Genomic DNA, 25,093 nt, shown 5'->3' with positions numbered 1-25,093 from the left:
TCTATATTGTCTTGCTATAGTTGGCTAGAGACTTAACACTAGAACCACTATAGCTGCTTTTTCAATTCAAAAGTAAATCTCTCTGCGTATGAGAATTTCTCCTGCATATCCGTTCTAAATATTTGAATGAAATACATATATGGCATTTCAGCTGTAAACTCCTTGAACTTAAGCTATAAATACTTCTCCAACCACCGACCAACAGTTTATGCGTATAATACTGCATATTATATAGCCCACAATCTGGTCTTTGCAATAAAATTAATAACTGAAAGATTTATAATCATGTTGATTGGTGAAACACAAGATTTTCTACATATCATACAGTGAGGGGAAAAAAGTATTTGATCCCCTGCTGATTTTGTACATTTGCCCACTGACAAAGAAATGATCAGTCTATAATTTTAATGGTAGGTGTATTTTAACAGTGAGAGACTGTTAAACAACAACAACAACAAAATCCAGAAAAACGCATTTCAAAAAAGTTATACATTGATTTGCATGTTAATGAGGGAAATAAGTATTTGACCCCTTCGACTTAGTACTTGGTGGCAAAACCCTTGTTGGCAATCACAGAGGTCAGACGTTTCTTGTAGTTGGCCACCAGGTTTGCACACATCTCAGGAGGGATTTTGTCCCACTCCTCTTTGCAGATCCTCTCCAAGTCATTAAGGATTCGAGGCTGACGTTTGAGATCATTAACAAGATCCTCCCGTGTAGTTCTGGGCTAATTCCTCACCGTTCTCATGATCATTGAAACTCCACGAGGTGAGATCTTGCATGGAGCCCCAGACCGAGGGAGACTGACAGTTATTTTGTGTTTTTTCCATTTGCGAATAATCGCACCAGCTGTTGTCACCTTCTCACCAAGCTGCTTGGCGATGGTCTTGTAGCCCATTCCAGCCTTGTGTAGGTCTACAATCTTGTCCCTGACATCCTTGGACAGCTCTTTGGTCTTGGCCATTGTGGAGAGTTTGGAATCTGATTGATTGATTGCTTCTGTGGACAGGTGTCTTTTATACAGGTAACGAGCTAAGAGAGTGCTCCTAATCTCAGCTCGTTACCTGTATAAAAGACACCTGGGAGCCTGAAATCTTGCTGATTGATAGGGGATCAAATACTTATTTCCCTCATTAACATGCAAATCAATTTATAACTTTTTTGAAATGCGTTTTTCTGGATTTTTTTGTTGTTATTCTGTCTCTCACTGTTATAATACACCTACCATTAAAATTATAGACTGATAATTTCTTTGTCAGTGGGCAAACGTACAAAATCAGCAGGGGATCAAATACTTTTTTCCCTCACTGTATATTCATTATTATCTTTGTGTTGTATTAGAGTTAGAGCTTGACCAGTACAGTTTTTTTGGGTCCGATACCGATATTTGGGAAGCTACATTTCCCGATTACTGATATATCTGCAGATATACCTTTTTTTTGTTAGCATGGATCCCTCGTATCTCTGCCTGTCGGAGAGAATCAAATATGCAGTGAAGGCAGGATTTTTACATTTTACATAATAAACTTAACATTCATTTTTATCATCAATAACAACCACAAATCAAACATTGTAAAAATAAATTAGTATAAGGGAGAATAAAGGAAAAATATAAAAATGTCCAAGTAGGACATTACCTTCAGATCTGGAATAAGTCTGGTTGCTCTCTTCTGAACTGCCTCCAGAGCAGCGATATCAATATGTGCATGTTCTATACATTACAGCATTAATATGATAGTGTTAAGTGCTGGTCTAGCTTATATTTGCATTTTACACGCGTCAGGTTCTCTCCAGTTTGCAAGTCCTGCTCAGTGCTCAATACTGCTGATCCAACAGTGTCAGGTTATAGTGCAGGCAGCACAGCACAGCTGCATTTGTATATAATAAGTATGTTAAATGTATAGCAATGTGAATCATAGCCAAAACACAATGTAGGATTTGAAATAGTTTTATAAATGTATAGTTTCAGTTTTATCCAACATTGTCTGAGAGATGTGTTTTTCACTAATTTTCTTTAAATGTTTTACTGTGATCTAAGCTTGCTTGTCATTTGGAGACAGTTTTTGTTTGCTGATATTTAGTCAACATCTTCAGTGAACGTTTAAAGCACCATAACTATGTTAATAAAATAATGGTTAATAATTATAATAATGTGTTAAACCAAATAAACATGTATTTATGTATTGTCTAAAGTCTGACTATGGATTTTATGGTCATTTGAAAAACAAATATTTAGCCAATAGTTTGAGAAAATATATTGGTGTATTATCGGTGGAATATTGGTGCTAGACTTTCCATTAGATTTGCCTGTCCTGATCGGCTCAGCAAGTTTCTAACTTTCCTTTGGAATTCAATCTTGATCGCGTTGCAAACCCAGGTCTCTGGACCAATGCCTTGATCAGTCACCTGTTTGATCATGATGTTAATTATTTTTTATCTGGTGTAGGGCTGGCGACAGGTGCACAAAATGTATTTTTCCTTACATCGTTTTGTGGATATAATGGCTGCATACTCGGCTGTTCATTCCGTCCACGGAAGGCAAAGTATGTTTTACTTTTCGTCTACAAAATTGCCAAGCTCAAAATAATTGGGCATTTTGTAGGACTAAATGTCAATAATGTTCTCAATGTGAATTATTGGGACACAATACTCATTATGTGCACAAAATTATGAATGACACAAAAGATGCCCCATAGTTTTGTGAGACCTCTCCACATGTCCGGGCTAGTACAGTCTTAGTGTGACAAATGCGTTTCGTGGATGAGTTGCCCCAGCACTGAGCGATTGGCTGAGGCTCTCAGAATCTCCTGCTCAACCAATCGGCGTTGACTTAATGCGCGACGCACTGTTGAGATTTTAGAGGAGTGCGCATCGGCTCCTCTGCGAGCCTCTGCAGGCTATGCTTACCCAGAAACCCCTGCTCTGCGTCACTACACAGTAGTATCTATGCAGAAGTATAAATCGTGCTTTACTCAACAAATAACTGCCCAAATGTGGCCAAATGGCTTGGAATCCCTGCTGTGAAATATCTGAGGAATAGGGCCTGTAGGTAATAAAAACTCTTTGAAGTGGACGAGAGCCGAAATCCCGACAGAGCTACGAACCCGGGCCAACCGGCATTTCCAAAAGATGGCATGGATTGACATCAGTCATAAATCAAGCCTCCTCCAATAGGACACTGGGGGCTGAAACCGAAATCCAATCTCACAAACTCAAGAACCAATCATCTATTGATCTGACAGGCGTATAAAGGGTAGCGCACGCCATCTATCTAACTCTCTCTTTCACCTGAACCAGTAACTCGCTGCCACAGCTCAACCTGTAGCTCTGTTGCCAGAACCGGAACCAGAAACCAACCAAGTCTTTGCCGGCAACAAGAGTTAAACTGGGAGAAGGAGATTGAGCTGTACGAAGAATTCTTTAAAGAACTTTATTCAGTTAAAGAACTTTAGAATCTGCATATGCTTCGACTGCAATACGAAAGTGTCAGTCATTTAAATAGCTATTGAATCTTAAGAAACTTGACCCTTGGAAACGAACAGGGCCCTGCTTTCCTCAAAGAATTTGTCTTCAAGTAACTATGGTGGAAAAACCCTGCTTGTAAAGAAGATTTTGTGCACAACCTTGGAGCCTTCAAACCAGTGGAAAATCTGTTTGGAAAAGTCTACTTTCGCGAAACCCCAACTTCCAGGTTTATCGACTGAGTGGAAGTTATTGGACAAAGCCGAACTGGACTGCCTTTGTTCCAAACCACACGGACCTCGTGCTTTGTGTTTTTATTTAAGCCCGAAGACATAGAGGCCTCTCTGCGATGAAGTTCAGATAAGTTTAACAGTTTGGAGTTTATTATTCATGACATTTGAGAAATCAATTAGAAATGTTATTCTGTGAGTCATAGACTTTAGAATGTGTAATATCATTTAGTTTTCTTAAATATAAATGAGTGCTGCATTAAACTGTTTTGTTTGACAATTTTAGAAATAAAATCTGTCAACGCCGAGAAATATCTTTTCATTCCTGTTTAACTGTTTAGTCTGACACACATTAATAGACACTAGATTATAGGTGGCCCTGCCTAAATCATTGAACAGTAATCAATTAAGGAGAATTGTGGTTACAAGAAATGATAGAATCTCTTTCTCTGCACCCAAACGTAAATGAAACTGATTATATATAACGAGAAGTTATTTGACATAAATACTAACCTGCATAGTTAGTTAATGTCCGACTAACAATACTAATGAGAGACTCACCTTCGTCTTACTAACCGGTATTGTAGTCAATGTGTTTGTAACGTTTTGTGTGTCATCATATGCGATTCCATGGTCTTTGATTTGGTCACAGAAGTGATTTGTCTTTGATTTGTTGATCTTGACTGAATTTTACATTTACATTTACATTTACATTTTACATGCTACATTTTATCTTTTGTTTTTAATAAATAATATCTTTGGAATTGGTGTCTGCGTCCAATTACTGCAGAAATTGAGTTCTACAAGATTCTAGGATTCTTGATAAGGTGATACTTAAATTCACTTCTTTGAACTGAAATTTTTAAGTGTAACTTATGCTACACTTGAAAATGGCACAGTGCTCCTGTTCTCTATGGAATTAAAGACTTGTGGTAAATAGCTGTGTGGCTGACGATCAGGCTTAGAGTTGAAGATTGTACTGCTGCCTCATGAAGCCTCGGAAAATAATTAATTGAGTGCCTCTGTATTCAGATTAGTCATCTGGTATTTTGTGCCTGCTTGCCAAAACCGCAGTGCTTTTTAATGTGTTTTGTACCAATGACCGCATTTAAATCCTCCTCTTTCTTTTTTCACTTTGTCTGTTCGGAGTCCTTGTATGTGAATTGGCAGTGTACGCAGTGAATCTTTGTATTACATTTTCAATTTTTTTTAATTTTTTTTTTCTTTTATATTGATTCCACCCCTAGAGAAAACCCAAAAGGTGCTTTTATAAGAGAATGGACCTAAGGCAAAGGAAATAATCCTTTCTTTCTCCTCAGTGTTTAGCTCAGTGTGTTGATATGATGTTCTTGCCTGGAGCATGAAGCCAAGTGAATCAAAGCATCCAAAATATCATTTTTGTTCTCTGTTCTTGATTTTTTTTTTTTTTTTTTCTCCCATTTCCAACTTTTCCAGTGGTGATAAAAACCTGCAACATGCTTCAACATAAATTTAACCACCAAGAACAAAACAGTTAATGTATTTACACACCTAAGATAACCCGTGAAGTGTTATTAAAAGTTGTTTAATTTTGTATTATTTTTCCCATTTTAACCAACAGCAATTGTATCAGACCTTAACAGACTACGATATAAGATTCTACATGTACGAGATCTTAAAGGTAGGTGTGGAATTGACTTTTATTTGTTCATATACATATTTAGTTTGTATATAATGACTTGAAACCTTACTTGAAAGGGAAAAAGTTTTAGCCAATCTGTTTTGTTTAACAGATGGTATTCTCCAAGATGTCTTGTACAGGAAAGGGGCTTCAGATAATATGGTATTATCCCTCCTTTTTTCCATGAGGAGTAAAAGCTAACTGTTTTCTCAGGCACTGGACTACTGTCACAGCATGGGAATTATGCACAGAGACGTCAAACCACACAACGTGATGATTGATCACGAGCACAGGAAGGTAATCTCTCTCCCTTCTGTGTTTTTTGTTGTTTTGCATAAGTTAATGGGTCTTGTCTCTTATTGAATTAGAGAAGTTAGGGCCAGAGGACCACCAAGCAGAATGACAAAAAACAAATGTAACCACAAGCATGCACATTCCACCCCCTGTTCTCGTTTGCTATGGCTTTTTTTTTTTTTTAATCGTAGTTATACCATATCAAGTCCCAAAATATACAGTGCATCCGGAAAGTATTCACAGTGCTTCACTTTTTCCACATTTTGTTATGTTACAGCCTTATTCCAAAATGGATTAAATTATTTTCCTCAAAATTCTACAAACAATACCCCATAATGACAACGTGAAAGAAGTTTATTTTGAAATCTTTGCAAATTTATTAAAAATAAAACACAAAAAAATCACACATACATAAGTATTCACAGCCTTTGCCATGACGCTCAAAATTGAGCTCGGGTGCATCCTGTTTCCACTGATCATCCTTGAGACGTTTCTACAACTTGATTGGAGTCCACCTGTGGTAAATTCAGTTGATTGGACATGATTTGGAAAGGCACACACCTGTCTATATAAGGTCCCACAGTTAACAGTGCATGTCAGAGCACAAACCAAGCCATGAAGTCCAAAGAATTGTCGACCTCCGAGACAGGATTGTATCGAGGCACAGATCTGGGGAAGGGTACAGAAAAATGTCTGCAGCACTGAAGGTCCCAATGAGCACAGTGACCTCCATCATCCGTAAATGGAAGAAGTTTGGAACCACCAGGACTCTTCTTAGAGCTGGCTGCCCGGCCAAACTGAGTAATCGGGGGAGAAGGGCCTTAGTCAGGGAGGTGACCAAGAACCCGATGGTCACTCTGACAGAGCTCCAGCGTGTCTCTGTGGAGAGAGGAGAACCTTCCAGAAGAACAACCATCTCTGCAGCACTCCACCAATCAGGCCTGTATGGTAGAGTGGCCAGATGGAAGCCACTCCTCAGTAAAAGGCACATGACAGCCCACCTGGAGTTTGCCAAAAGGCACCTGAAGGACTCTCAGACCATGAGAAACAAAATTCTCTGGTCTGATGAAACAAAGATTGAACTCATGTCTGGAGGAAACCAGGCACCGCTCATCACCTGGCCAATACCATCCCTAAAGTGAAGCATGGTGGTGGCAGCATCGTGCTGTGGGGATGTTTTTCAGCAGCAGGAACTGGGAGACTAGTCAGGATCGAGGGAAAGATGAATGCAGCAATGTACAGAGACATCCTTGATGAAAACCTGTTCCAGAGCGCTCTGGACCTCAGTCTGGGGCGAAGGTTCATCTTCCAACAGGACAACGACCCTAAGCACACAGCCAAGATAACAAAGGAATGGCTACAGGACAACTCTGTGAATGTCCTTGAGTGGCCCAGCCAGAGCCCAGACTTGAACGCGATTGAACATCGCTGGAGAGATCTGAAAATGGCCGTGCACCGACGCTCCCCATCCAACCTGATGGAGCTTGATAGGTCCTGCAAAGAAGAATGGGAGAAACTGCCCAAAATAGGTGTGCCAAGCTTGTAGCATCATACTCAAAAAGACTTGAGGCTGTAATTGGTGCCAAAGGTGCTTCAACAAAGTTGAGCAAAGGCTGTGAATACTTCTGTACATGTGCTTTTTTTGTTTTTTATTTTTAATAAATTTGCAAAGATTTCAAACAAACTTCTTTTACGTTGTCATTATGGGGTATTGTTTGTCGAATTTTGAGGACAATAATGAATTGAATCCATTTTGGAATAAGGCTGTAACATAACAAAATGTGGAAAAAGTGAAGCGCTGTGAATACTTTCCGGATGCACTGTATCTGGTCTCTTGAGAAACTGTAGGAGTAGAGTAGAGTATTTGTTTAATCTCTACAACAAATGGGACAGAGGTTAAGAAATGAACCGGTCTCGTTTTTTTTGCAATCAGGAACTAACTCCACATTTCACATAATAATGTGTAGTTTTGACTGTACAGGAGTACCAGCAAGTTATAATAACATGCACATTTATATATCTTTTCATTAACTTATTGTTAATGGTAACATCAGTAATCTTAACACAATTGGATATTTGGGGTATATTCATGAAGGGTGTTACACTAAGGTATTACTGTATTGTTTTTAAAATGGAATAAAATACAAGTCAAGTTAACATGCATAGATAGAGTATACAATTTTATTTAAAGATGTTGCGTGGGAGCAAGTAATTTTTCATTCATTTTGCGGCTTATTTGTACTTTTATTTGTTTGAGAAAATAAGTGTCAAAAATAACGAATTCCTGTAAAAAAAAAAGAAAACTTGATGAATACACCCCATTATGTTTAATGTATTATGTAAAGTAGCATTATAGTTTTAAAGGTATAGCAGTAGCTGTAAAATTATCCAAGACAGATATGTATGGGACATCGCACTACTGTTGTATATTTTTATAGGCAAAACAATCAACATGCAGCATTGCTATTATAATATGCATAAGTATAATTGCCAATTGTTGTATTCAATAACTGCATATGTTTGATTAAATAGACAGTTGAATGCGTTCACTATTCAGACTGTTGTCATAGATTCTGAAACTGAATTGCTTTGCTGCTCAGATCTGTGCAGAATGATGGCATTCATACGCCCCCATGTAGGCCTAATAATTGGTTGGTCAAATGTGTTTGGACTACTTTACTGTATTACCTTTGTGTGTGTGTGTATATATACACATTTGTTATTGTATGCATTATGCTGCCATTTCATATATGCTCTAATCATGTAAAATGTAAATATCCAGTGTTTTATCAATACAAAACGAACCGAGCCCACTTGTGAACACAAGTTCTGTGTCCTGAGAAAACATGGAAGTGAACTACGAACCCGAGTTCAATTCCAAACAAACTTGGCGTGTTTGTACACAAGGCAAGTTTGAACAGCGAGCACACTGATACATTGTTTCAAAGCAAATTAAACCACTGTGAATAGGGGATAATTGTGATAATTGTGAACTGATCCCAGAGAAATGATTGATTTGAACATGCTCCCATTTGTGTTGTCCCCATTTTCTGTGGGCATTTACAGCTGCGACTCATTGACTGGGGCCTGGCTGAGTTCTACCACCCTGGTCAGGAATACAATGTGAGGGTGGCTTCTCGCTACTTCAAAGGACCTGAGTTACTTGTAGACTACCAGGTAACCCAGTCTTGGGCTCGCCGTTATTCCTGCAATAATATTGAATGGTATGTGACAGGAGGGTACCTTATGGAAAGGTTGCCATGGTTATTTTACGGTTTAACCAGGCAATTGTATTAAACCTGCACAGTGCTTAAAGGCCCTTTACTGGCATCACTGGATCCTTCCTTTTCTTGATATTATCTGTACAAATGTACTTCTACAATACCCAGAGAGGGTAATGTGGAAGTATGGAGCACTGTTGCTGAAGCAGTTAAATCTTTACCACATTTCATTCATAATGACAGACCTTTGTTTTTGTTTATTTAGTATTATAAAGGTCCTTTGAAAAGGTTTGACTACCTTGGGGAGGGGGGTACCTTTAGGATAAAAATGTGTTGTAATGAATCCTATTTTCTCTAGTATTCTTGCATTTCTTTAAATAAAAAATAATGTACAACAAAAACAAAACATGAAGAGAATAAAAGGACACTGATACAGCAGGGCCATTGACACCAGGGTGGAAAAAACATACACCATTGCTGGATCATTGTGACATTTTCCAGAACAGTGCAAAACACTTTAGACTTTGGTCCAGTCTGTTGAGAGCAGACAGTCCACTGCTTAACAATTTAACAATCATGAGCGAGGGTGGTGCATTACCATCAAAGTGAAATCTGTCCTAGCCACACCTGGACATGGTCTGCAGGGGTGACTTTTTTTTTTTTTTAATACTTTTTTTCCGTAGTGTTCTTTTTTTTAATAGTGAACATTTTGTTTTTTCTTTGCAAACCTAGGATCCCTAGTTATAAGTGTAGTGATGACCCTTGCTTTTAGTGCTGGCACATCTGGGGCCTTTTAAGGTCTACTATTTTAGGATGTTTGAGAGTGTGTCTTTGGGGGAGGGGAGAGAAGGCATCGGTGCACCAAAAAGCATTTTCTCATTCAGAACTGTCCCTTATATATTATTTACCCTGGCAGATGTATGACTACAGTCTGGACATGTGGAGTTTGGGGTGTATGTTGGCAAGCATGATCTTCAGAAAGGAGCCATTCTTCCATGGGCATGATAACTATGACCAGGTAAGGTACCAAGACTGCCTCTGAGCACCGGAGGGGATTTACATGATAAGTGTAATTGGTTTTGTATATGACCCCCTCTTAATTTTTCCAGCACCTATTATGCATAACCACTAATAGCGCTTTTCCACTGACATAGTGCCCGTGCTGGTTCGGAGCTGGTGCCTAGCTGGTGCCTAATCTGGAACCGTTCTGCACTTTTCCACCGCAAAAAAAATGGTTCTTGGCCAGCATGGAGCCGCTTTTGTGCGCACCAGAAAGTTGCTGGTCTGCAACCAAGGAACCCGTGACGTCGGGGTCAGTGGGGCATGGTAAAGTTGTCTCCACTAAATTATTTCCTGGAGTTCAACTGCCATTTTTAAAATGCCAGCAGAGACCCGAGCAGTGTCTGTCGAATAGAGAGACACTTTAGTAACAATATGGTCTCACAAGGTCAACTAACTAGTTAGGAGTTTGCAAATGGCAGCAATGAGAAGACGACTGAGCTCACCTTACCTGAAAGGAAAGATGTGTTACAGCAATATTATGATGATGGAGAGTTAATGTGACAATATAGATTAGATAGAAATTAGATAGAATATTGTTTGTTAATGAACTGGTAATTAACTGGTCCTTATGGGCAGTTTCTTCTGCCACTGGCAGAAATGCGGTGTTACGCCGCATTCAGTTCCACCTACGAATCATGTGTCCCTGGTTGGTTTGCCACATGATTAATAATTTATGAATTAATTAATTTTCTTAGCACAGGGCAAATTACACAAAACATACATATTTTACAGTAAGAGAAGATCAAATGCACAATAAGCGCTGTTGACAGTGATGTGCTTTGCGATCGATCACACGCCAGCAGAGTGGTGACAATTTATTATTATTATTATGTATTATTATGCCATATGCAACAAACTGCAATGCACTGTGTGCTCTGATACCTTTCTATCAGAACCAGCATTAACTTTTTCAGCAATTTGAGCTACAGTAGCTCGTCTGTTGGATCAGACCACATGGGCCAGCCTTCTCTCACCACATGCGTCAGTGAGCCTTGGCCGCCCATGACCTTGTCGCCGGTTCACCGCTTTTCCTTCCTTGGACCACTTTTGATAGGTACTGACCACTGCAGACCGGGAACACCCCACAAGAGCTGCAATTTTGGAGATGCTCTGACCCAGTCGTCTATCCATCACAATTTGGCCCTTGGCAGAGTCACTCAAATCATAATGCTCATAATGGTCAGTGGTCATAATGTTATGGCTGATCGGTGTATATCTTAGCAGACGGCCTTTTCAGGGGCGACTTTCAAAGCATAAGAGCATTGTTGCGGTGTCTGGCAACAGGGACAATGCAACATTGATTTGGGACCATCATCCCAGACTTCATCAATAGGCAGAATTGCCGATCAAACCATGATGGCATTAACATCACCTCAGATTGTCCGACAGTTTATTGATTTGCCCACGACTGCACCGCAAATACCCCCAAAACAAGCCACATTCATAATCAATAGGCTAGCCTATAGTCATTGTTTTTTAAACAAGAATAAAAGTAAAAATACGCCACAAAATGAATGAAAATGTCATACAAACTCATACAAAGTATATTCATTATAAACTGTATGCGCCGTGATGAATGCATGTTAACTCTATCTTGTATTTTATTCAATACAGTAAAAGTGTCTAAAATAGCGAATCGGTGTAAATCCCTTAATGCATAAACCCCAGTGTTTTCACCTGTGGACAATTTCCTATGAACAAGGGAAAGATAAATAGTGTTCAATTTAATATGTTTTATATAGGCTGTATTTTATGATTGTGATTATGAATGTGACATTAATCTAGCATTTGAATTTCATGTAGCATCTTAACGTCCTTGTAATGAAGGAATGAGGGGGAAAACGCATATTTTCTGTCAACTTATAAATAAAGGATGAGTTATCTTAGCATATTCATATAGTTGTATTTTCGTTTCTGCTTGTCTACATGTGATCTCGCATTTTTTTGTTTTGTTTTTTACAATGTATTTGTGATATGTGTAGACACTGAATGAGTTTAATTTTGATGGTTGAACAGGGTTTCAAAGACAGTAGTAAAGCTTGCAAATTAAGGACATAGTCCACCACGGTGGTGATTTATTATTGCCGTTTGTTTCTTGACTTCTACTTCGTGCTTGGGAATGCCCATATCCAGTTACATAAGCATTCGGTTAACAAACCAGTGTAAATGCAGGCTGGTTCGCAAAAAGTTTAGCTGGTTCCCAGGCCGAGCACCAGCTCCAGCACCATGTCAGTGGAAAAGCGCTATAAGACAGTTTGCTCCTGAAGAAATCCTGTCCTGTCCTCTGGCAACCCAGTTCCATCCATTTCAGGCTTTTTATCTCTAATGTAATGATGTGAGACATTGGCTTGGATCATTTGAAGTACTTGAGTTTATAGAATCAACTTTCCACTTACTTTGTCAGGGACAGACTAAGTAAGATGTGCTTCTTAAGACCATGAAATTACTGCTTTTTTTTTTTTTTTTTTCTTCTCTCCCCAGTTGGTGAGAATAGCCAAAGTCCTGGGCACTGAAGACCTCTACGACTACATCGACAAGTATAATATTGAACTGGAACCTCGATTTAATGACATCTTAGGGAGGTAAGTTTTGCCCTATCATTCTGATTAAGTCTCCTGCCCACGGAATGCTTGTGACAAACTTGCAAGAAACCCAAACACTGCAGAATTTTATTGTGATCCTTCTAAACTCCATCGCTCAAGGGGACCATTTTCACATCTGCATCCTGTTCGAGCCTTGATTACTTAGTCACTGACTTGTGTACTTGGATCTTTGTCTCACTAGCCACGCAATTCTTTTGATTTCATTAGCATCTTGCAGTGTAATGTAAGCTTAATTTTCTTATTTCATGTATATCCCATGTTGTGTTATTTTGCCTTTTTTGGGGGTGGGGATAATTTTGAAAGGGCCTGACACAAAAAGCTCTGAAGTAGTCCCTAGACTATTGTCCTGCAATATCTATTTTTCCACAGGCACCAATTTGGCCTCATCAGTGCACAATGGGGCATTCCACTCATTAATATTAAAAAGTGATGGTGATCTTTGAAGCTGCGGACACCAAACACCTGTATTTTTCTTTTGGTAACTGTAACCAAAAGTCTGTTCTTTTGCTTGAACGCTTGTTCCACAGAGGTCATTCTGTAACTTTTTCTGGTTTGTTTTTTCAATGCATTATCCAAATTAAAAATAAATGTTTTCGAGAATTAAAATCTTTTGGTGCCTTTTCCCTAAAGAACCTATTTACAATATTGAATAAGCATTGTGGGCACAGCAGACACCTGCCGGAAACGAAAATGCCGAAGCCCTTTCAGTCTGGGCCTAGCAGTTTTCTGTATCAACTGCCATTAAGAGCGATACCATACAAAAACAAACAAAACAGTGTATTAGGTTTTATATGTCAGCTTTCAATCAAGAGCATTACATTCTGATCAGAAAATTTAGTAATTTACACATAATTTGAAACATACCAGAAGTTTCAAAATTTGGAAAAGTGACTTAGCTTAATTATTTGCTAACATGGATCCCCTGTCTCTAGAAATTGGTCCTTTATGGCAGTGGTTCCCAACCTTTCTATTAATGTGGACCAGCAAACCGATTCAAAGAACTTTCATGGACCAGGTAGTTATAATATAGCCTTCAATATGTATTTATTTTAAAATACCCACCATCCTTACTCCTGCTTATTAAACACACACATTGTCACCACAGAATATTCTGTGCTCCGCTGATCTCAATGTTGTCATTAAAATCTTTCTCCAAACGCATTTTCCAAAGTAGAAAGTAGGATCACTGAAATAAATAAATACAAGTATTCTACTGTATTGAACACTAGTCTTTATTATGACACTTGGCAACTATGTTTGTCTTTTTCTTAATATTCTATCAAGGCTTGTCTGCAATAGTGAAGCCTGAGCCACAGATCTTTCTAAGGAACCGTCAGCAGTGCGCAGCCCGGTCATTGGGAAACACTGCTTTATGGTGACCAGTAAAATTTACCGAATGTGGGGCATCAACCAGATTGAGACTGAAAACATGATACATTTGGCCAAAGAAGTTAAATTACATTAAAGTTAAAGTCTGTGCGTTTAAATATATATAGTAACGGTGCACTATAAACACAGGCTTCTAAATAAGTAAAACGACGGCAAAATATAAAAAAGGGGATTTTTTTTATTGGAATTGCAAATTAACTAATTTACTGGTTAATGCAAGATGTAAATTAGACCAAAGGAAAATTACAAAAGAAAATGTAATAATTGACCTAGCCAGGCTACTGCCCTAATTAAAGGGACAGGTGGGTGCAATTTACCCCACATTATGTAGCATGTGGTGTGCTACTATATATATATACACACTCACTTACTCACTCTACCGGTCAAACGTTTTTTCAGCACTACATTTTTTCAGTTTTTATTGCTACAAGCTTGGCACACCTATTTTTGGGCAGTTTCTCCCATTCTTCTTTACAGGACCTCTCAAGCTCCATCAGGTTGGATGGGGAGCGTCAGTGCACAGACATTTTCAGATCTCTCCAGAGATGTTCAATCGGGTTCAAGTCTGGGCTCTGGGTGGGCCACTCAAGGACATTCACAGAGTTGTCCAGTAGCCATTCCTTTGTTATCTTGGCTGTGTGCTTATGGTCGTTGTCCTGTTGGAAGATGAACCTTCGCCCCAGACTGAGGTCCAGAGCGCTCTGGAGCAGGTTTTCATCAAGGATGTCTCTGTACATTGCTGCATTCATCTTTCCCTCGATCCTGACTAGTCTCCCAGTTCCTGCCGCTGAAAAACATCCCCACAGCATGATGCTGCCACCACCATGCTTCACTGTAGGGATGGTATTGGCCAGGTGATGAGCGGTGCCTGGTTTCCTCCAAACATGATGCTTGCCATTCAGGCCAAAGAGTTAAATCTTTGTTTCATCAGACCAGAGAATTTTGTTTCTCATGGTCTGAGAGTCCTTCAGGTGCCTTTTGGCAAACTCCGGGCGGACTGTCATGTGGCTTCCGTCTGGCCACTCTACCATACAGGCCTGATTGGTGGAGTGCTGCAGAGATGGTTGTTCTTCTGGAAGGTTCTCCTCTCTCCACAGAGATGCGCTAGAGCTCTGTCAGAGTGACCATCGGGTTCTTGTTCACCTCCCTGACTAAGTCCCTTCTCGCCCGATCGCTCAGTTTGGCCTGGCAGCCAGCTCTAGGAAGAGTCCTGGTGGTTCCAAACTTCTTCCATTTACGGATGATGGAGGCCACTGTACTCATAGGAAATTCAGTGCTGCAGAAATATTTCTGTACCCTTCCCCAGATCTGAGCCTTGATTACAATCCTGTCTCGGCGGTCTAAAGACAATTCCTTGGACTTCATGGCTTGGTTTGTGCTCTGACATCCACTGTTAACTTTGGGGCCTTATACAGACAGTTGTAGAAATATCTCAAGGATGATCAGTGGAAACAGGATGCACCTGAGCTCAATTTTGAGCGTCATGGCAAAGGCTGTGAATACTTCTGTACATGTGCTTTTTTTGTTTTTTTATTTTTAATACATTTGCAAAGATTTCAAACAAACTTCTTTCACGTTGTCATTATGGGGTATTGTTTGTAGAATTATGAGGAAAATAATGAATTTAATCCATTTTGGAATAAGGCTGTAACATAACATAATGTGGAAAAAGTGAAGTGCTCTGAATACTTTCCGGATGCACTGTGTGTGTGTATGTATATAATATATATATATATATATATATATATATATAATGTGTGTGTGTGTGTGTGTGTGTGTGTGTGTGTGTGATATATATATATATATATATATATATATATATATATATACACTCACCTAAAGGATTATTAGGAACACCATACTAATACTGTGTTTGACCCCCTTTCACCTTAATTCTACATGGCATTGATTCAACAAGGTGCTGAAAGCATTCTTTAGAAATGTTGGCCCATATTGATAGGGTAGCATCTTGCAGTTGATGGAGATTTGTGGGATGCACATCCAGGGCACGAAGCTCCCGTTCCACCACATCCCAAAGATGCTCTATTGGGTAGAGATCTGGTGACTGTGGGGGCCAGTTTAGTACAGTGAACTCATTGTCATGTTCAAGAAACCAATTTGAAATGATTCGACCTTTGTGACATGGTGCATTATCCTGCTGGAAGTAGCCATCAGAGGATGGGTACATGGTGGTCATAAAGGGATGGACATGGTCAGAAACAATGCTCAGGTAGGCCGTGGCATTTAAACGATGCCCAATTGGCACTAAGGGGCCTAAAGTGTTCCAAGAAAACATCCCCCACACCATTACACCACCACCAGCAGCCTGCACAGTGGTAACAAGGCATGATGGATCCATGTTCTCATTCTGTTTACGCCAAATTCTGACTCTACCATCTGAATGTCTCAACAGAAATCGAGACTCATCAGACCAGGCAACATTTTTCCAGTCTTCAACTGTCCAATTTTGGCGAGCTTGTGCAAATTGTAGCCTCTTTTTCCTATTTGTAGTGGAGATGAGTGGTACCCCGTGGGGTCTTCTGCTGTTGTAGCCCATCCGCCTCAAGGTTGTACGTGCTTTGCTGCATACCTCGGTTGTAACAAGTGGTTATTTCAGTCAAAGTTGCTCTTCTATCAGCTTGAATCAGTCGGCCCATTCTTCTCTGACCTCTAGCATCAACAAGGCATTTTCGCCCACAGGACTGCCGCATACTGGATGTTTTTCCCTTTTCACAACATTCTTTGTAAACCCTAGAAATGGTTGTGCGTGAAAATCCCAGTAACTGAGCAGATTGTGAAATACTCAGACCGGCCCGTCTGGCACCAACAACCATGCCACGCTCAAAATTGCTTTCCCATTCAGACATTCAGATTGGAGTTCAGGAGATTGTCTTGACCAGGACCACACCCCTAAATGCATTGAAGCAACTGCCATGTGATTGGTTGGTTAGATAATTGCATTAATGAGAAATTGAACAGGTGTTCCTAATAATCCTTTAGGTGAGTGTATATATATATATATATATGTGTGTATATATGTGTATAGTTATGTATATACAATGAGGGGAAAAAAGTATTTGATCCCCTGCTGATTTTGTACGTTTGCCCACTGACAAAGAAATTATCAGTCTATAATTTTAATGGTAGGTGTATTTTAACAGTGAGAGACAGAATAACAACAACAAAAATCCAGAAAAACGCATTTCACAAAAGTTATAAATTGATTTGCATGTTAATGAGGGAAATAAGTATTTGACCCCTTCGACTTAGTACTTGGTGGCAAAACCCTTGTTGGCAATCACAGAGGTCAGACGTTTCTTGTAGTTGGCCACCAGGTTTGCACGCATCTCGGGAGGGATTTTGTCCCACTCCTCTTTGCAGATCCTCTCCAAGTCATTAAGGTTTCAAGGCTGACGTTTGGCAACTCAAACCTTCAGCTTCCTCCACAGATTTTCTATGGGATTAAGGTCTGGAGACTGGCTAGGCCACTCCAGGACCTTAATGTGCTTCTTCTTGAGCCATTCCTTTGTTGCTTTGGCTGTGTGTTTTGGGTCATTGTCGTGCTGGAATACCCATCCACGACCCATCACCCACGAGGGAAGGAGGTTCTCACCCAAGATTTGACGGTATATGGCCCCGTCCATCATCCCTTTGATGCGGTGCAGTTGTCCTGTCCCCTTAGCAGAAAAACACCCCCAAAGTATGTTTCCACCTCCATGTTTGACGGTAGGGATGGTGTTCTTGGGGTCATAGGCAGTATTCCTCCTCCTCCAAACACGGCGAGTTGAGTTGATGCCAAAGAGCTCGATTTTGTTCTCATCTGTCCACAACACTTTCACCCAGTTCTCCTCTGAATCATTCAGATGTTCATTGGCAAACTTCAGATGGGCCTGTACATGTGCTTTCTTGAGCAGGGGGACCTTGCGGGCGCTGCAGGATTCCAGTCCTTCACGGCGTAGTGTGTTACCAATTGTTTTCTTGGTGACTATGGTCCCAGCTGCCTTGAGATCATTAACAAGATCCTCCCGTGTAGTTCTGGGCTGATTCCTCACCGTTCTCATGATCATTGAAACTCCACTAGGTGAGTTCTTGCATGGAGCCCCAGACCGAGGGAGACTGACAGTTATTTTGTGTTTCTTCCATTTGCGAATAATCGCACCAACTGTTGTCACCTTCTCACCAAGCTGCTTGGCGATGGTCTTGTAGCCCATTCCAGCCTTGTGTAGGTCTACAATCTTGTCCCTGACATCCTTGGACAGCTCTTTGGTCTTGGCCATGGTGGAGAGTTTGGAATCTGATTGATTGATTGCTTCTGTGGACAGGTGTCTTTTATACAGGTTACCTGTATAAAAGACACCTGGGAGCCAGAAATCTTGCTGATTGATAGGGGATCAAATACTTATTTCCCTCATTAACATGCAAATCAATTTATAACTTTTTTGAAATGCGTTTTTCTGGATTTTTTTGTTGTTATTCTGTCTCTCACTGTTAAAATACACCTACCATTAAAATTATAGACTGATCATTTCTTTGTCAGAGGGCAAACGTACAAAAATCAGCAGGGGATCAAATACTTTTTCCCCTCACTGTATATATATATATATATATATATAATTATGTATGTATGTATGTATACCAATTCTCTCATATTACTGAATTACAAATGGTACACTGAAATTTCATTTTGATATTTTATTTTTTAACACTGAAACTCAAAATGTATTATTGTAAGGTGACATTGGTTTTATGTTGGGAAATATTTGAAAGAAAAATTCAAAACTGAAAAGTTTTTGTGGTCTTTTTTTCCCCCTCTCCAGACACTCTCGTAAGCGATGGGAGAGATTCGTCCACAGTGAGAACCAGCACCTCGTCAGCCCCGAAGCCTTGGATTTCTTGGACAAACTGCTGCGATATGATCACCAGGCACGGCTCACCGCTCGCGAGGCAATGGAGCATCCCTATTTCTGTGAGCTGCTCTTGGTTTTGTCATGTCCCTTACTTGCAAAAAAAAAAAAAAAAGGCCAGTTAATATCAGTGCAGTTTGTGTCAAAGTGAGCAGTCAGGTGTTTAAGCCAAGTCAAATTACTAGCCATTGTCAGGGATTAATCAATTGCAAATTGAAAGGAGACCTGCTGAAAACCAGCCCTCAAGGACTGGAGGTGCCCTTCCCTGTCCCTTAAGCAGATGTTACCTGCCCTGGTTCCTAAGGCTTGCTGTGTATTTGCTGGATGTATATTGATAGATTTATGCACATTGACAATCATTTTCCTCTATTTGCCCTCTATATGCACAGCACCTTACGACTCCACACCCAGCTTTATGCTCCCTGTGACCAACTTACTTTATTTATATCCCCTTTGTATTCCTGATCCTTTAATTGGCTATGCCTTAGTTGTAGATTGATCTCCCAGATGGACATCTTATCTGTTCCAGGTCTTGAGGGGAGGTGGTGGGGTGGGTAATGCTGCTGTGATTGACGCTGGACTTTGTTGCAAGTTTTTTTTAGCGAGTGTTGATGCAAGCCTCCCTGTCTCTGCAGATCCGATTGTAAAAGACCAGTCTCGAATGGGAGGATCAGCCAATATGCCAAGTGCAAACACACCTGTGAGCACGCCCAACATGATGTCAGGTGAGAACCCTATCCCAGCTCCATCTTAAAGCCCTGTTCTCAGATCAGTTCACAACAGGCTGTCAAGCTCTGGTTCTTCAGTTTCATTTTTTTTTTTTTTCTGTACTTCCACATGTTCCAAAACACCCTTTCATCAACATGTAAATGTAGTTGTTTTTCCCAACTGTCTTAAGTCTCTTTCACATAAGCACATCATCCAGGTTAATGACCCACTTTTAATCAACAGTTTCGGATGTGTGAAAGCACCTACACAGGTAGAGGGAGATGAAAGCCACTCTGGACTGTCCTTTAGGGACTGCAAATACACCTACTTATTGAAATCATAGTGTGAAAGCGAGGACCCAATTTGCTTGACACCATGTACTATTATTATTATTATTATTATTATTATTATTATTATTATTATTATTATTCATTTCTTAGCAGTCCCCCTTATCCAGGGCTACTTGCAGAATATAAGAGCAATACTAATGTGGATATGGTTGACCTGGGTAGAAAATGGTAAAAGATACTTTACGGACTCTTGAGAATTAGATTTGAGAGCATGATTTGTTTGGAAATTCAGCTTATACTGCATGCATCTCCTTTTACATGTGCTTTGCCAGAGGTGGAATATTACTGCACATCTGGGCAGTATTGAAGAGATTGCAAGGCATTTGCTCAAAGCCTGCCTGCCAGATTATAGTCTTGTTTTTTCTTTTTTCACTTAACCTTGTCCAAGCTTTCTGCTTCAGTCTAATTAATTCACCTATGCAAAGACTTATCTTAAGAGAGAACCGGATTCCAGCTAATTGGAAAACACGGATTACAAGTATAGTAAGATTTATTAGATAATGGTCTAGGTTGGCGTGGGGTGTGTTAAATTTTAAGATCTAGTCTACATCTGTGTTACATCTAGTCTAGAATGTTAATATTTAACATTGAATGTTACAGGTGAAGTTTAAGATTTTAAAAACTTGGGATAAGTCTGTGTTCATGCTGGTTTGTTTGCCTTAATTGACTTAACTGTGTAGTACTTCCTGGTGTTTTAATCTTGGAAAGTGAGTTCAAGTGGCTCAACTATAAATAAATCAAAAAGTAGGCAGATGTGAAATGTGCAGAAACACACTTGCACTGGCGATCTGTATTGTCTTGTAGCCTAAACTTTTAACCTAAAAGAAACGAATGCTAAACCTGTTTCTGTAGTCCTGTGTAGTCTCTTTGGTAGTCGATGTGCAAGTTTGTATATCTTCATCATTGATCAAATGCATGATTCTTATTTAAATCTGCTTCTTTTCAGACATGTATACTATATGAATACATATAGTTGTTAGAAATATATAAACAAAGCATGGCAGAAATCAAGATTTCAATAAACAAACAAACCTGTTCTTAAAAAAAAATGTAACACCAGAATTTAGAAGTATTAAAAAGTAATCTGTGGATGAGAAGAGCAATGCTCAGTTTTATTGCTCTCTCTTGGATACCCTTGTTTGTGATTTGCAATGGCTAATGTAATCGTAATTCAGAACTATAATCTAAGAAACAAGTTTACACATTAGCACATCCACGTTCAGATGTTTTTTGTAATATGTACTTGACATGAAACCTAGAAGACAATGTGAGGTATAGTGCATCCGGAAAGTATTCACAGCGCTTCACTTTTTCCACATTTTGTTATGTTACAGCCTTATACCAAAATGGATTAAATTCATTATTTTCCTCAAAATTCTACAAACAATACCCCATAATGACAATGTGAAAGAAGTTTGTTTGAAATCTTTGCAAATGTATTAAAAATAAAAAACAAAAAAAAAGCACATGTACATAAGTATTCACAGCCTTTGCCATGACACTCAAAATTGAGCTCAGGTGCATTCTGTTTCCACTGATCATCCTTGAGGTGTTTCTACAACTTGATTGGAGTCCACCTGTGGTAAATTCAGTTGATTGGACATGACATGATTGGTCAGGGGGGTGACCAAGAACCCAATGGTCACTCTGACAGTCACTCTGTGTAGAGAGGAGAACCTTCCAGAAGAACAACCATTTCTGCAGCACTCCACCAATCAGGCCTGTATGGTAGAGTGGCCAAACGGAAGCCACTCCTCAGTAAAAGGCACATGACAGCCTGCCTGGAGTTTGCCAAAAGGCACCTGAAGGACACTCATCCAACCTGATGGAGCTTGAGAGGTCCTGCAAAGAAGAATGGGAGAAACTGCCCAAAATAGGTGTGCCAAGCTTGTAGCATCATACTCAAAAAGACTTGAGGCTGTAATTGGTGCCAAAGGTGCTTCAACAAAGTATTGAGCAAAGGCTGTGGATACTTATGTGCATGTGCTTTTTTGTTTTTTATTTTTAATACATTTGCAAAGATTTCAAACAAACTTCTTTCATGTTGTCATTATGGGGTATTGTTTGTAGAATTCTGAGGAAAATTATGAATTGAATCCATTTTGGAATAAGGCTGTAACATAACAAAATGTGGACAAAGTGAAGCGCTGTGAATACTTTGTGGATGCACTGAATGTGTGTGAGAGAGCCTCCACTGTTGAGGGTTCAGAGTGTGAGTGCTCAAATGTTGTCTGCTTTGTGTATTTCCAGGGATTTCTGCCATGCCAACCTCCTCTCCCCTTGGGCCCCTGGCTGGGTCTCCAGTCATCTCTGCCGCCAACACCCTGGGCACCCCAGTGCCAGCGGCAGCCGGCGCCCAGCAGTGATGGCAATCGCCCTGCTCCATCGCCCGGCTGGAGTAGTGGTTGCCTTTTTTTTTTTTTGCCCCCTTCACCCTTTTTAACTGGGTTGATTGTTGAAGAGGTCCAGGAATGCCACCTCAGTTTTGCTTGTGGATTTTTAAGTTCAATGAACCTGAAATAAGTAAATGAATGATTTGTTTTTTCTTTTCTTTTTTTGGTATGTCCTAGTTATACAGGTATTCCATGCATTTGACAGTTGGTAAGGTGGTTGTATTTGTGTAGATAACCGCACAGCTCTCAATATATATGTGCATTCATTTACATGGCTAGTGCAAAATAGTTTCGGTTGTGGAAGGACAATGCAACCTGCGAACTTGGGTGCTTGATACAAGTGTGTACCAAATTGGATGCCATGTAGAGAAGATTAACCAAAAAATCCAACCCAGATAGCAGACACCTTAAAATACAATCTAACCAAACATATTTTCTCAAAATCCTTGTCGGTTCTCCATCTGGTCTTTCACACCCCAGCTGATTTTGTGTTAGCCTTGTATGTGTACACATGATCACCTACTAATAGGACCACGAATAGGATCCTTGTAGTAGTGAGCATTGATGGCATTCATCTAAACTGCCGGCTTGCTTGGTAAATGCAAAACAGAAGTGACTGCAATACGTCTCTCTAATGTTCTCATAGTTTTGACTTTTTATATTCTGAGATCTGGCAAAGAACTGTATAGATATCCCACCCTCTGTACATTACCAATCTCCATGACCCTTCTTGACACGAGTTCACTTAATCACTGTGTTAACCTGGAAGTCCTCGGCTTTGTACATTTGAACTAGGACATGCAATTTAATGACAGTATTGTCTGCATTTGTTCTAAACTAGCTGAAACCAAGTCATCAGTTTGTCAAGTATGTATTTTTTCTTAAGCTGCTGCTTTCTTCAGTCACTGAAAATCAGTCCTTGAAGCATAACCAAAGTCAATACTGGATTAGTTGGGAAGATGGGAGACTGACCAAAAGTTTTTTTTTTTTTTTTTTTTTTTTAATTAAATCTCAAACATGTGTACTGTCTTCAAAATGCTTTAAACTTCCACTGTTAAAGGTATGGAAAGCCTGTAGTTAGTTTTAACATGATGAAAGGAGAAAATAAAAACAGAGCACAAGAATCATTATGCGTTGTGCTTGAAATGGTTTTCTACCACACCTGCTGTTTAAACCAGAAGAAAATGTTTCATATCCTTGGTAAGATAAATGCTCTGGAGAAATATTTGATAAAACTGCTCTTCTGGTTGGTATAATTTAGGGTTAAACAACATTGATTGTATTTAGTTTGTATCAGGTTTTTTTTGGTTTTCTTTTTTTTTGTTACACAAACTGTTGTCATTTTATTGCAATATTGAAGGTCATGTTTAAGTTGAACTTGAGTGGTTGAACTTTTTCTGCCTTTAGTGCCATTGATGGGAATCTTGTAAACACATGGTCTTGTAAGCTTAGACCCAGCTGTAAATAGGCATTTACAAAAAACTTTTTTTTTTTTTTTTGAAATCTTGAAACCTGCAAATACTTACACCACAATTACAATGAAGTTGTTTAAGCCCTTACCATCACTGTATATATATATTTTTTGTCCTCTTATGTGGAAGACCAGTATTTGAGAATATTTGTGTAAATAAACATTTGTGTTTTATTTATCAAGGGTACATTTAAGTAAATGTGTGTAATTTCGATAGTTATTATCTTGAGTATGTGTTATGGGAAATGCATTCTGATTCTTCATTCCTATGGAGAAACAAAAGCTGCAATCTATGTGTATGAGAAGATACCTGGTGGAATATTTGAAGGTATACTGGACTATACTGCACTGACACAAACCTGCAAAGGTTCCACGACAACATGGAGAAACTATGGGAATTATTCCAAGACTTACAATATAATGTAAAGAATGGATGTGAAGTTATTTTCCCACGCTGGTAAGTACTTAGGTGGTTGTTAAAAAAACAAAACGGTCCATAGGTGGTGCACACACGCAAGTTGTACAAAGACTGACTCCTGTTTGATTAGGTGAATTGATTAGATGGGGGCAGTCCTTGTGGGCATACTGTTTTTTGGGCAATCTGAATGTATATGCACTCTTATTGAAACAGATCAATAACTAACTGATCCAAGGATCCTATCCAGTCTATCTTTGAATGTACACATGCTTTCAGCTACAACCACATCGCTGGGGAGTTTGGTTCAGATTGTGACAAGTCTCTGTGTGAAGAAGTGTCTCTTGTTTTCTGTCTTGAATGCCTTGAAGCCCAATTTCCATTTGTGTCCCCGGGTGCGTGTGTCCCTGCTGATCTGGAAAAGCTCCTCTAGTTTGATGTGGTCAATGCCTTTAATGATTTTGAAGACTTGAATCAAGTCCCCATGTAGTCTCTGTTCCAGGGTGAAAATGTTAAGTTCCCTCAGTCTCTCCAAGTAGTAAGGGAACATTACTTCCCTTGTTTTAATTTCTACACTTTTGACAATATACATCAAAAGTGTAAACAACCTTATTATATTTTCACTTATGAAGCATTGATATTTATTTTATAACCTATGTTGCAATGCCACAAAAAGTAATAGTATTATGCCTGAATAATAATCCTACCTGAATATTTGTCTGGTGTCATGCCTTGTCAACACCGCTGTGCCACTAGGCTGAAGTCGCCTTCTTATTCGCGCAATAACGGGTTAAATCACAGTGGGCCATGGATTTCTCTGCTGATTCCTGTCCACAGGTAATTTCTCTACCAGGTTCAAGTGTATTTACCCTGGCCCAATGTGGCTTTCATTGGCAAAACAGCAGGTAAACATGCCACATATGCCAACCTA

At 39.5% G+C, this 25,093-nt stretch overlaps 1 protein-coding gene across 2 annotated transcripts in view; it reads left to right on the top strand.

Annotated features, from left to right (window-relative positions):
* The window catches only part of csnk2a4 (casein kinase 2, alpha 4 polypeptide), a 34,782-nt gene extending 10,857 nt beyond the window's left edge, over nucleotides 1-23,925 (top strand). For both annotated transcript variants that reach the window (XM_066702724.1, XM_066702725.1), the window contains 8 exons: nucleotides 5,293-5,352; nucleotides 5,566-5,649; nucleotides 8,713-8,823; nucleotides 9,784-9,885; nucleotides 12,411-12,511; nucleotides 18,739-18,887; nucleotides 19,461-19,550; nucleotides 22,134-23,925. In XM_066702724.1, coding sequence (XP_066558821.1) covers nucleotides 5,293-5,352; nucleotides 5,566-5,649; nucleotides 8,713-8,823; nucleotides 9,784-9,885; nucleotides 12,411-12,511; nucleotides 18,739-18,887; nucleotides 19,461-19,550; nucleotides 22,134-22,249 — 813 coding nt within the window. In that variant the 3' untranslated portion in view covers nucleotides 22,250-23,925. The remainder of the gene's footprint in view (nucleotides 1-5,292; nucleotides 5,353-5,565; nucleotides 5,650-8,712; nucleotides 8,824-9,783; nucleotides 9,886-12,410; nucleotides 12,512-18,738; nucleotides 18,888-19,460; nucleotides 19,551-22,133) is intronic.
* Nucleotides 23,926-25,093: the final 1,168 nt, after the last annotated feature.

Source organism: Amia ocellicauda, chromosome 4, assembly GCF_036373705.1.
Source record: "Amia ocellicauda isolate fAmiCal2 chromosome 4, fAmiCal2.hap1, whole genome shotgun sequence".
Lineage (NCBI taxonomy): Eukaryota > Metazoa > Chordata > Actinopteri > Amiiformes > Amiidae > Amia > Amia ocellicauda.
This window is presented reverse-complemented; position numbering and strand designations above follow the sequence as displayed.